The 13,091-nt window shown below is 29.1% G+C and overlaps 1 protein-coding gene across 1 annotated transcript in view; it reads right to left on the bottom strand.

The window, feature by feature from the left end:
• Positions 1–13,091, bottom strand: part of LOC145279639 (peroxisomal acyl-coenzyme A oxidase 3-like) — a 75,296-nt gene that overhangs the window by 18,412 nt on the left and 43,793 nt on the right. Inside the window, exons 9-11 of the mRNA XM_080130871.1 lie at positions 11,202–11,322; positions 5,678–5,806; positions 958–1,068 (exon numbers count right to left, since the gene is read on the bottom strand). Of these exons, the coding sequence (XP_079986997.1) occupies positions 958–1,068; positions 5,678–5,806; positions 11,202–11,322 (361 nt within the window). The remainder of the gene's footprint in view (positions 1–957; positions 1,069–5,677; positions 5,807–11,201; positions 11,323–13,091) is intronic.

Below are 13,091 nucleotides of genomic sequence, written 5' to 3' on the forward strand. Positions count from 1 at the left end.
ATATTTTTTAAACAATAATAAGTGTTATTTGGGTACTGCTTCATCAGAAACAATTGTTAAAGGCGGTATGCTGATTTTAAATGCGGTCATACAGACACAAATGATGTTGAACACTAAAATAAACCAAATCTGAAAGAAATCTACAAAAAACAAAAGCCACAAACTCGTTCTGATTATAAATTGAAGTTGTGTACAATAGCAGAATTTTAAAAAAAAAATGAGAAAGCAGTGTTCACAGTCGATCCAACCAACTAGTCAATGATTTAGAGCATTGCAACTATTTCAACACAAATAAAAAGAAGTTTTTGCATCAATATGTGACACAATGGATGAAACGTGGATCTGTTGGTTTACTCATGAATGAAACTGCCTGTTGGCTGAGGAGACAATAACAAATGAAAACTGTCCAAAGTGATCAAAGATGAAAACATCAGCAGGCAAAGTTTTGGCACCCGCATTATCATGAGAAAGAAAGAACCATCAATACAAATATTTTATAGCATTATTGGTGCAACACATCACCGAAAACCAGCTTCAAATGAAGAAGAAAAAAATGCTATTTCACCAAGACAAATCAATCACAACAATGGTAAAATTAAATGAACTGCACTTTAAATTGCTTCCTCATCCATCTTATTCTACAGATCTAGCTTCCAGCGACTACTGTTTATAGACCACAAAAAAAGCATACTCCATCCAGAGAAAGAAATATGGCTTCAACGGAGGATTAGTATCAGAAACTGTGTTGTATGTTGAGAGCAAAAACAAATCGTGTTGCAAAAAAAAAAAACAACATGAAACTGTTAAAGATGCATTGAAATCCTAAGAAGACGATATTGATGAATAAAATTGAATTTTGCCTAAAAGTTGTTTTATTAGTAAAACCTGCAACTTATTGAGCATACGCTATAGATAAAATAATTTGCATTTTTTTTTAATCAGAATTTAAAATCTCACCTGCTGGATTTTTACAGTCCTCAACTGTTTTAGCATAAAATTTGGTCTGCAAGATTGCATCAAAATCATTCAAGAAATTCAATGTACCCAAAGGAGTGCTTAACACACTGTCTGAAAAAAAAAAAAAAAAAAAACAATTTAAGAATTAAAAAAAAAATAATTAAGATAAAGCAAACATATGATAATACAAATCATATGATAATAATACAAATCATATGATAATAATACAAATCATATGATAATAATACAAATCATATGATAATAATACAAATCATATGATAACAATACAAATCATATGATAACAATACAAATCATATGATAACAATACAAATCATATGACAATAATACAAATCATATGACAATATTACAAATCATATGACAATAATACAAATCATATGATAATAATACAAATCATATGACAATAATACAAATCATATGACAATAATACAAATCATATGACAATAATACAAATCATATGATAATAATACAAATCATATGATAATAATACAAATCATATGACAATAATACAAATCATATGACAACAATACACATCATATGATAATAATACAAATCATATGATAACAATACAAATCATATGATAATAATACAAATCATATGACAATAATACAAATCATATGACAATAATACAAATCATATGATAATAATACAAATCATATGATAATAATACAAATCATATGATAATAATACAAATCATATGATAATAATACAAATCATATGACAATAATACAAATCATATGATAATAATACAAATAATATGATAATAATACAAATCATATGATAATAATACAAATCATATGATAATAATACAAATCATATGATAACAATACACATCATATGATAATAATACAAATCATATGACAATAATACAAATCATATGACAATAATACAAATCATATGATAATAATACAAATCATATGATAACAATACAAATCATATGATAATAATACAAATCATACGACAATAATACAAATCATACGATAACAATACAAATCATACGATAACAATACAAATCATATGATAACAATACAAATCATATGATAACAATACAAATCATATGATAATAATACAAATCATATGATAATAATACAAATCATATGATAATAATACAAATCATATGATAATAATACAAATCATATGATAATAATACAAATCATACGACAATAATACAAATCATACGACAATAATACAAATCATATGATAACAATACAAATCATATGATAACAATACAAATCATATGATAATAATACAAATCATATGATAATAATACAAATCATATGATAATAATACAAATAATATGATAATAATACAAATCATATGATAATAATACAAATCATATGATAACAATACACATCATATGATAATAATACAAATCATATGATAACAATACACATCATATGATAATAATACAAATCATATGACAATAATACAAATCATATGATAATAATACAAATCATATGATAACAATACAAATCATATGATAATAATACAAATCATACGACAATAATACAAATCATATGATAACAATACAAATCATATGATAACAATACAAATCATATGATAACAATACAAATCATATGATAATAATACAAATCATATGATAATAATACAAATCATATGATAATAATACAAATCATATGATAACAATACAAATCATATGATAATAATACAAATCATACGACAATAATACAAATCATATGATAACAATACAAATCATATGATAACAATACAAATCATATGATAACAATACAAATCATATGATAATAATACAAATCATATGATAATAATACAAATCATATGATAATAATACAAATCATATGTTAATAATACAAATCATATGACAATAATACAAATCATATGATAATAATACAAATCATATGATAATAATACAAATCATATGATAACAATACAAATCATATGATAACAATACAAATCATACGACAATAATACAAATCATATGATAACAATACAAATCATATGATAACAATACAAATCATATGATAACAATACAAATCATATGATAACAATACAAATCATATGATAACAATACAAATCATATGATAACAATACAAATCATATGATAACAATACAAATCATATGATAATAATACAAATCATATGATAATAATACAAATCATATGATAATAATACAAATCATATGATAATAATACAAATCATATGACAATAATACAAATCATATGATAACAATACAAATCATATGATAACAATACAAATCATATGATAACAATACAAATCATATGATAACAATACAAATCATATGATAATAATACAAATCATATGACAATAATACAAATCATATGATAATAATACAAATCATATGATAATAATACAAATCATATGATAATAATACAAATCATATGATAATAATACAAATCATATGATAATAATACAAATCATATGATAATAATACAAATCATATGATAATAATACAAATCATATGACAATAATACAAATCATATGACAATAATACAAATCATATGATAATAATACAAATCATATGATAACAATACAAATCATATGATAATAATACAAATCATATGATAATAATACAAATCATATGATAATAATACAAATCATATGACAATAATACAAATCATATGATAATAATACAAATCATATGACAATAATACAAATCATATGATAATAATACAAATCATATGATAATAATACAAATCATATGATAATAATACAAATCATATGACAATAATACAAATCATATGATAATAATACAAATCATATGACAACAATACAAATCATATGATAATAATACAAATCATATGACAATAATACAAATCATATGATAATAATACAAATCATATGATAATAATACAAATCATATGACAATAATACAAATCATATGATAATAATACAAATCATATGATAATAATACAAATCATATGATAATAATACAAATCATATGATAATAATACAAATCATATGATAATAATACAAATCATATGATAATAATACAAATCATATGATAATAATACAAATCATATGATAATAATACAAATCATATGATAATAATACAAATCATATGACAATAATACAAATCATATGATAATAATACAAATCATATGACAACAGTACAAATCATATGATAACAATACAAATCATATGATAACAATACACATCATATGATAATAATACAAATCATATGATAACAATACAAATACAGAGATTTAGCAGACAAGTAAAAGTTCATCACTATTATCATCAGATGTAATAGGACAAATCCAGATACTTGAGTGCAAGTCTCATGGTCTCACAACATCTATCGTAGAAATCAAGAAAAAAAATCTGCCTTCCATAGAATGAAGTGCATCTTACAAAACAGAAACATAAAACTGGACACAAAAATTAGAAACTTGAAGACGTACATTTGGTCAATTCTCATTTATGGTTGTGAAGGTGGGACAGTAACGAAAGAATTTCACAAACAAATAAGTCGGGTGCAGAGTACACCAGATTACTACTCAACACTGTCCACGCCAGACAGTTAAAGTTCTTCATCCATTTAATGTGGGTGAATGGCTCGGAAAAAGTTTGATGTTAGAAAAAAATTACCAGAAAGAGCAGAGGAAGACAACAAACAAAGGTCACCGGAAATCTCAACATTGGAAGTTTGATTATACGTCTTATCAGAAAGACCAAAATGCAGAGGGGACAGGATGTTGATGTTTGCAATAACAGACTTGATATGTGAATAAAAAGTCACATGACTACTGCTGTTCTGATCGTTATTTTCAAAACGTTTTGATTTTTACCTTGGATCTCTTTAAGATCTTTTATAACATTCACAAAAGGAAGAACGAAAGTAAACAATGCCAGAATCATTCGAAAATAACTATAGTGCAATGGGGTCGCAAATGGATGGTAACATTTAATACTAATAAGACTAAGCTGCTCTCCTTTAACAATTACAAGAAGCCTCTCTAACAACCGATATCCATGACAAATAACGCCCTACATGAGAATTCTTCCTTCAAACTCTTCGGCCTAACATTCATGGGCGATATGAACTGGAACAAATACATTGAGGACATTGCAAAGGCTGGTGCAAAGAAGATGGGATCCCTTTATCATGCTAGAAAACTACTCACATGTGAGAGTATCCTGTACCTCTACAAGGCCAGCATTCGCCCATGCATCGAGTATTGTTGCCACATCTGGGCTTGTTCATCTACCACTAGTCGCTCACTCTTTGATAGGGTCCCAAAAAAGAGTTGTCAATCAAATCGGTCCCGCTTCATCAACTAAGCTTAAACCCCTGTCCCATCGCCACAATGTTGCATTCCTCTGCAAATGTTTTACAAATATTTTAATGGAATGTGTTCTGATGAACTCGTTGCACTTGTGCCCCCTCAACGTACATATCCCCGACAAACCCGCTTAGCAACAAAATCTCACCCCTTCACCGTTGAGGATCCTAAATACTAGAAATCTTTCTACTCTAATAGTTTCTTCCCTCGAACAGCTAGACTTCGGAATTCCCTTCCTGCTACCTGCTTTCCAGACTGTACTGATATGCAGAAGTTCAATTGTAACGCAAACCAACATCTTGTTCATCTTTCCTAAGCATGATCCCAAATAGCAGTCCTTTACATCCAAGCGACGATATGCTTTGTTAGGGGTGAACAAGAGTTTTTTTGTTTTTTTTAAAAAAGCGAAAAAAAATTTACCAGGATTTTTCTGTTTCTTGTTCAGCATGTTGAGGATGAAGTTGCTTGTCTGCCGCAAAATCACGTTGTTGTCGCCTTCATATGTACAGTTTGGATCATTGACGTTACGCATTTCACCGAGACGGTTCACTGAAATTGATAGATTGATGCAGAGAGATGAGGAGAGAGTTATATAACTGCAGCAGACAAATGGAAGCTACAAATAGAATTGCAGTAAAGAATGAGCACGTTAACACACCAGGTCTCATTAGATCACCAAAGTTAAGCAACATTAAGCCTGGTAAGTATCAGATGGGTGAACATTTGGGAACACCAGGTGCCGTATGTAAGAAAACATCTACACCTGCAAGTGCAAGAGCTGTAAAAACCCAACGTCATCATCTCTTCTGACTAGGGACTGTTTTGGAAGTTAATATTCCCATGAAACTTCCTCCTTTTGAGGAAGCCAGTTCAACCTGCCTAGGGTTAGTGTTGTTTCGGTATTTTTGTGCATATGTGATGCATCCATATCACATCTGTTCTTTTTATTTTTTCTTAGAAACTACTGAATCGATCTGGGAGAAATTTTGTATTGATATTTGTTATGAAAAGGTGCAGCAAATCAGGTATTATGGTATCTATTTGGTGCACAGTTAGAGATATACAGATATTAATATTTCATACAAAAATGAGCACAAATTTAAATATATTCAACCATAAATTTGGCATAAAGCACTCTTTCTAAATCAATGGGCTATAACTTTTTCTTGTTTTTAACAGGCTAAAAAGTCTAGTGTGTATATCTATAATTTAAAGCTGAACATCTGTGTGTGTGTGTGTGTATGTGTGTGTGTATGTGTGTGTGTATGTGTACGTGTGTGTGTGTGTGTGTGTATGTGTGTGTATGTTTGTGTGTGGTCACGAATAGGCTCCTATATGGTTGACTATTTTAAAAAACCGATTACATATAAGGATAGAAGATGTATCGAGGATCAGGAATGGGTATGTTTGATCTGGTAGAACGTTGGTTCATAAAATCTATAATATAAAGCTGACCGTGTGTGTGGTCACGAATAGGCTCCTATATGGTTGACTATTTTTAAAAACTGATCACATATAATGATAGAAGATGTATCGAGACACAGGAATGGGTATGTTTGATCTGGCAGAACAGTGGTTCATAAAAATTGTGGGGTCTGCGTTTGCGCCTGGCCTCCAAAGTATGGAAATAATTGAAAAAAAAACGTTTACAAGGATTTTTGATATAGATGTACATAAGAATAATTTGATAAGTATGTTTCAACTTAAATAGGGATGGTATAATAAAATTGTGGGGTCTGCGTTCGCGCCTGTACTCCATGGAAATATGGCACAAACTTTAACAAAGACTTTTCATATCTATTTGCATAAGTATACTTTGATAATTATGTTTCAGTTTGAAGAAATATGGTATAATAAAATTATTGGGTATTCGTTCGCGCCTGACCTCCATAGAATGTAAATATGTCACAAAGTTTAACAAGGTTTTTTTAAAGGGGGTGAGGGTCCACAATAACACCTTAACTTTAATCTTAATTCACGTTAGCTTTTATTTATTTTTTTGAGTTGAATCATATTGTGTCGAATAAATTCACCTCATAAATTATTAAAGTGAAAGCCAAAAAAAAAAAAAGTCGGAACTTTATACAATTCTCGACACAAATTTTGCATAACTGTTTTTTCCTTCGCCACTTGCATGTGGCACTCTTTCGAAAATAGATAAATAGATAAATAATAAAAAATAAGAATGTTACTTGTTTCCATGTCAAAAGAAGGAAAAAATCCTGCTCACGTGATTACATGTCTTTTTAAAAACATTTACATAACCACTGTAAAAGAGTAATAAAAAATGCAAGAGAGCTATATGCCCAGTCTGTTAAATCCAAGGTAACTGATCAGCGGCTTGGTTCCCACCAGTTTTGGCAAATAACAAATAGGATCCTGAACAGAAGTGTGCGTTCTATACCAACCATTATCAATGGACCAGAGATCATCTCGTCAGCGTTAGACAAGGCCAAACTATTTGCAAAGAACTTTGCAGCTAATTCTACCCTATGCGACGAAGGCCATCAACTCCCCGTATTTCCTCCTATAACACAGAACAAGCTCGGTAACATACAAATATCCGTGAATGAGGTCGCCAAGCTAATCAAGAACCTAGATTCCAGTAAAGCAACTGGCCCTGATGGCATCCCAATTATAGTGTTAAAAAAGCTTCAACCAGAACTTGCTCCCATACTTACGAAACTATTTAAGCGCTGCCTTAATGAGAAGTGCTTTCTGACTCCCTGGAAGACCTCATCAGTTTGCCCTGTATTTAAGAATTCAGGTGATAAGTCATCTCCCTCTCAGTACAGACCAATAAGTCTCCTGTGTGTTATGAGTAAATTGCTGGAATCCATATTAAATAGAGAAATAGTCAACCACCTCAGCAGGAATAACCTTCTTAGTGACACACAATATGGTTTCCGCTCTGCAAGATCTACAGCAGATGTGCTGATGGTTATATCCCACAGGATTAGTGAATCTCTTGACAAAGGTTTCCTTTCTAGGGCAATTGCTCTTGACATATCAAAGGCCTTTAACAAGGTATGGCATAAGGGTCTACTACACAAGATTTCCAGCTACGGTATAACTGGAAATGTTTTCTCAATCATTAAATCATTTCTCTCCGATAGGCTCATAAGAGTAGTGGTAGATGGACAAAAATCAGAGGCCTGCAATATAAATGCTGGAGTCCCTCAGGGGTCAATCCTGGGCCCAACTCTCTTCCTGATCTACATCAATGACTTCCCTAAACACATACTTAAATCATTCGTTGACATCTATGCTGATGACACGACCATCTATGGCAACACATCAAAGGCTGTAAATGACAAAGTTCTCTCTGATTCTCTCTCCTCTGATCTCGAGCGCGTGGTTCAGTGGGGGAAGATGTGGCTGGTTACCTTTAATGCATCCAAAACCAAACTCCTATCCTTACATCATCAATGCTCTGATCCCCATCTGGCATCAATTGTGATGGATGGCTCTTGTCTGGGTGAGGCCCCGTGTTTTGACAAGCTTCTGGGTTTGACCTTTACTCCTGATCTGAAGTGGAACATGTACATCAAGTCTGATGCCAAGGTCGCTGGAAAGATGGTGGGATCCTTCTACCGCTCCAGAAGATATCTCATTACTGATGCAATTCTCTATCTATATAAAAGCCAAGTACGTCCAAGGATGGAATACTGTTGCCATATCTGGGCAGGAGCTGCTAAAAACAGCCTATCCTGTCTTGACAGAGTACAAAATAGACTTTGTGGCTTAGTGGGGGATGCCCTTTTCTCTACCCTGCAACCTCTCTCCCACAGAAGAGACGTTGCGAGCCTATCCTTGTTTTATCGTTATTTCCATGGCAGGTGCTCGTCTGAACTCCAATCTCTGGTCCCCCCTCGCCAATCTTTCACGAAAAACACCCGTCTAGCTGAATCCACTGTGAAAAATTTCCCCCACTCTATATCTGTGCCTAAATCAAAACGCGGATTCCATGAACAAAGCTTCTTTCTTAGAACTGCATGCCTGTGGAACTCTGTTCCGTCTGCCTACTTCCCACCGGACTACAACTTGGATGTGTTCAAGTCCAATGTTAACAAATTCCTAATGAACCGCCTCCTTAAGTAAACACTTCATCAAATCTCCACACTAACGTCAAATCTCCACACTAACTTGCAATAACCCTTATCCCTGAGTGGCTTCCGGGCCTTGATAAGTGGTGATCACTGTGTAAAAAAAAAAAAAAAAAAAAAACTTTTTATTTTTATTTATATATCTGTTTAAGCTTTATTTGTCAGTGTACTAGAAGGAATTCAGTTGATTACAACCCTTTCTGCGTGTTCTTTACATTACAATAGTACAATCCTGAATCCGACGGCACAATACTACACCGTTCAATTCTGTAAAACTGAAACGATGCTGTTCTGCTTGAAAAGGGTGCCATTTTCTTCTTATTCATATAGATTCTTTGCTTTGAAAAACTAAAGTAATTACGTGTTTATTTTTTAATATCCCATTTTGCTGTTTCGGATTATAAATATACAAGAAATAAATGTTACCATAGTCAATAAAATTTCAGTTCATGTTTTTTTTTGTTTTGAAATAGGTTTTAATGCTCTTTACTTGAAATAATTTCAGCGAACCGAAATTAAAACGAAATTTGAGGCGATAACTACTTAAATGAATTTTTATATAAACTACACATGCCATAATCGAATATTCCTCAAGCACCAAATAACGGAAAACATTAAAATATGTTTATAAATATTCCTGACGTTGACGGAACTCTCTTAAATTGTTAACACAGAATGCTTAGGTGCCCCTCCTTCAAATTGAAAATGGGGCTCTCCATTTCAAAGTCGCTGCCATTTTGATTTTTTTTTTTAAACCGGTTTGCAAATTAAAAAAAAATATATTTTAAATACAAACCAATGAACTTTTCTACCATAAAAGTAACTTTTATTGACTATGGTAACATTTATTTCTTGTATATTTATATTATTATATATATAACATTTTCTCTTTGTAAGGAAACATTATTTTGTTGGTCATTCTTGGCTACGAATGGAAACAAAGTTGATATAAAAAAATATATTTTCGCAAAGTTTATCTTTACTTTCATCATATTTTGCTTAGGGTAAAATTTTGGAGTATCAAAACCTATCTCTTTACAACCCCCTCCTTTTCATAACCTATCATACTTTCATCAATCACAGTCCATTTTCTGTAGGCTGTTTTTGAACCCAGTCAACGACGGATACTTCTGCTAGTATATATATATATATATATATATATATATATATATATATATATATATATATACACACACACATACACACACATACACACACTGCTAACTAAAACTGGTTTAAAAAATTGATGTCAAATATGATTTTTACTAACATTTTATATAATTTTACATTTTTAAGATTGATAAAAAAATTACAAATTTAAATTATAAAAAGGAATTTACTGTTTGAAACACGATAATAATTTAAGATTAAACGATTAGAAAGATCAGACAAGTGAAATTGCTTTTTAATAAATTTTGTTATTTATTAAAATAAAATTGAAATTTTTTTTTTTAATTTTTGAATAATAAAAAATTCATTTTCATGAAAATCAAATATTTTGACTTAACTTCAAATATCTAAAGTCATGCCAGGGATTACCACCACCATGGCATATAAGAGGAAAAAAAAACAAAAAACTGTCCAATTTCTTGATGAATATTTTACTATTAGAAAATTTGAAAGAATAAAAAAAATGTTCAGTTTTATTTTTAATAAATAGCAATATTTATAAAAATCAATGTCACACTAGTCCAGCATTTCTAACTGTTAAATCTCAAATTTGAAATATTTTTAGCAGATTAAACAAAAAAACTTGAAATGTAATATTCAAATTGCAAAAAAGAAATTAAAAAAAAATAATCTTGGATATTTTTTCTTTCTCTGGAAATTTCTTTTACCTTCAAGATAACCGTTTCCTCCACATGCCTCTCTGCATTCTTGTATGCCATCCCGAACTAACCAACTGCTGAGGGGTTTACTTGCACATGATATTGCATGGATCTCACGGACGACATCTAACTGAAATAAACGTCGAATAAACATTGGATATAAAAATATAATATGTTGGCATTTCATTCCAACAAAGTGATCATTCAAACCAACTGCTAAATTTTAAATCCTACCATCTCTAATAAACAAACTAGCAAGGGAGTGGGAAGGGGCCGTTATCCAGTCGTAAAATACTGTAAAAAAAAAAAAAAAAAAAAAGAACTAGCAAAAACAAAAAATATATAAAAAAAAAAATTTGCATAACTTAAGTTCGTAACAGGTTATCAATCGGACCACAACAACACAGATGTTATGCAGTTTCATATTTAGCTTTGCAAAATGAAAGAATGAATTAACCATTAATGCATTCAAGTTTGACTAATTTTCTTTAATATTTTAACCCTTATTTCAAAGTAGGTCAAATAGTTAATATCAATTTTTATGTTTAGTTTTGCAAAAAAAAAAAAAAAATGTATTTTTTTAGTAGCTATCCTAAACTGAACTTTTATTTAATAGCTATTTTAAATTGAGCTTTCATTTAATAGCTATCTTAAATTGAACTTTTATTTAATAGCTATTTTAAATTGAACTTTTATTTAATAGCTATTTTAAATTGAACTTTTATTTAATAGCTATCTTAAATTGAACTTTTATTTAATAGCTATCTTAAATAGAACTTTTATTTAATAGCTATCTTAAATTGAACTTTTATTTAATAGCTATCTTAACTTGAACTTTTATTTAATAGCTATTTTAAATTGAGCTTTCATTTAATAGCTATCTTAAATTGAACTTTTATTTAATAGCTATTTTAAATTGAACTTTTATTTAATAGCTATTTTAAATTGAACTTTTATTTAATAGCTATCTTAAATTGAACTTTTATTTAATAGCTATTTTAAATTGAACTTTTATTTAATAGCTATTTTAAATTGAACTTTTATTTAATAGCTATCTTAAATTGAACTTTTATTTAATAGCTATCTTAAATTGAACTTTTATTTAATAGCTATTTTAAATTGAACTTTTATTTAATAGCTATCTTAACTTGAACTTTTATTTAATAGCTATCTTAAATTGAACTTTTATTTAATAGCTATTTTAAACTGAACTTTTATTTAATAGCTATCTTAAATTGAACTTTTATTTAATAGCTATCTTAACTTGAACTTTTATTTAATAGCTATTTTAAATTGAGCTTTCATTAAATAGCTATCTTAAATTGAACTTTTATTTAATAGCTATCTTAAATTGAACTTTTATTTAATAGCTATCTTAAATTGAACTTTTATTTAATAGCTATCTTAAATTGAACTTTTATTTAATAGCTATTTTAAACTAAACTTTTATTTAATAGCTATCTTAAATTGAACTTTTATTTAATAGCTATCTTAACTTGAACTTTTATTTAATAGCTATTTTAAATTGAACTTTTATTTAATAGCTATCTTAAATTGAACTTTTATTTAATAGCTATCTTAACTTGAACTTTTATTTAATAGCTATCTTAACTTGAACTTTTATTTAATAGCTATTTTAAATTGAACTTTTATTTAATAGCTATCTTAAATTGAACTTTTATTTAATAGCTATTTTAAATTGAACTTTTATTTAATAGCTATTTTAAATTGAACTTTTATTTAATAGCTATCTTAAATTGAACTTTTATTTAATAGCTATCTTAAATTGAACTTTTATTTAATAGCTATTTTAAATTGAACTTTTATTTAATAGCTATCTTAAATTGAACTTTTATTTAATAGCTATCTTAAATTGAACTTTTATTTAATAGCTATCTT

Source organism: Euprymna scolopes, chromosome 1, assembly GCF_053919585.1.
Source record: "Euprymna scolopes isolate OS-2025 chromosome 1, ASM5391958v1, whole genome shotgun sequence".
Lineage (NCBI taxonomy): Eukaryota > Metazoa > Mollusca > Cephalopoda > Sepiida > Sepiolidae > Euprymna > Euprymna scolopes.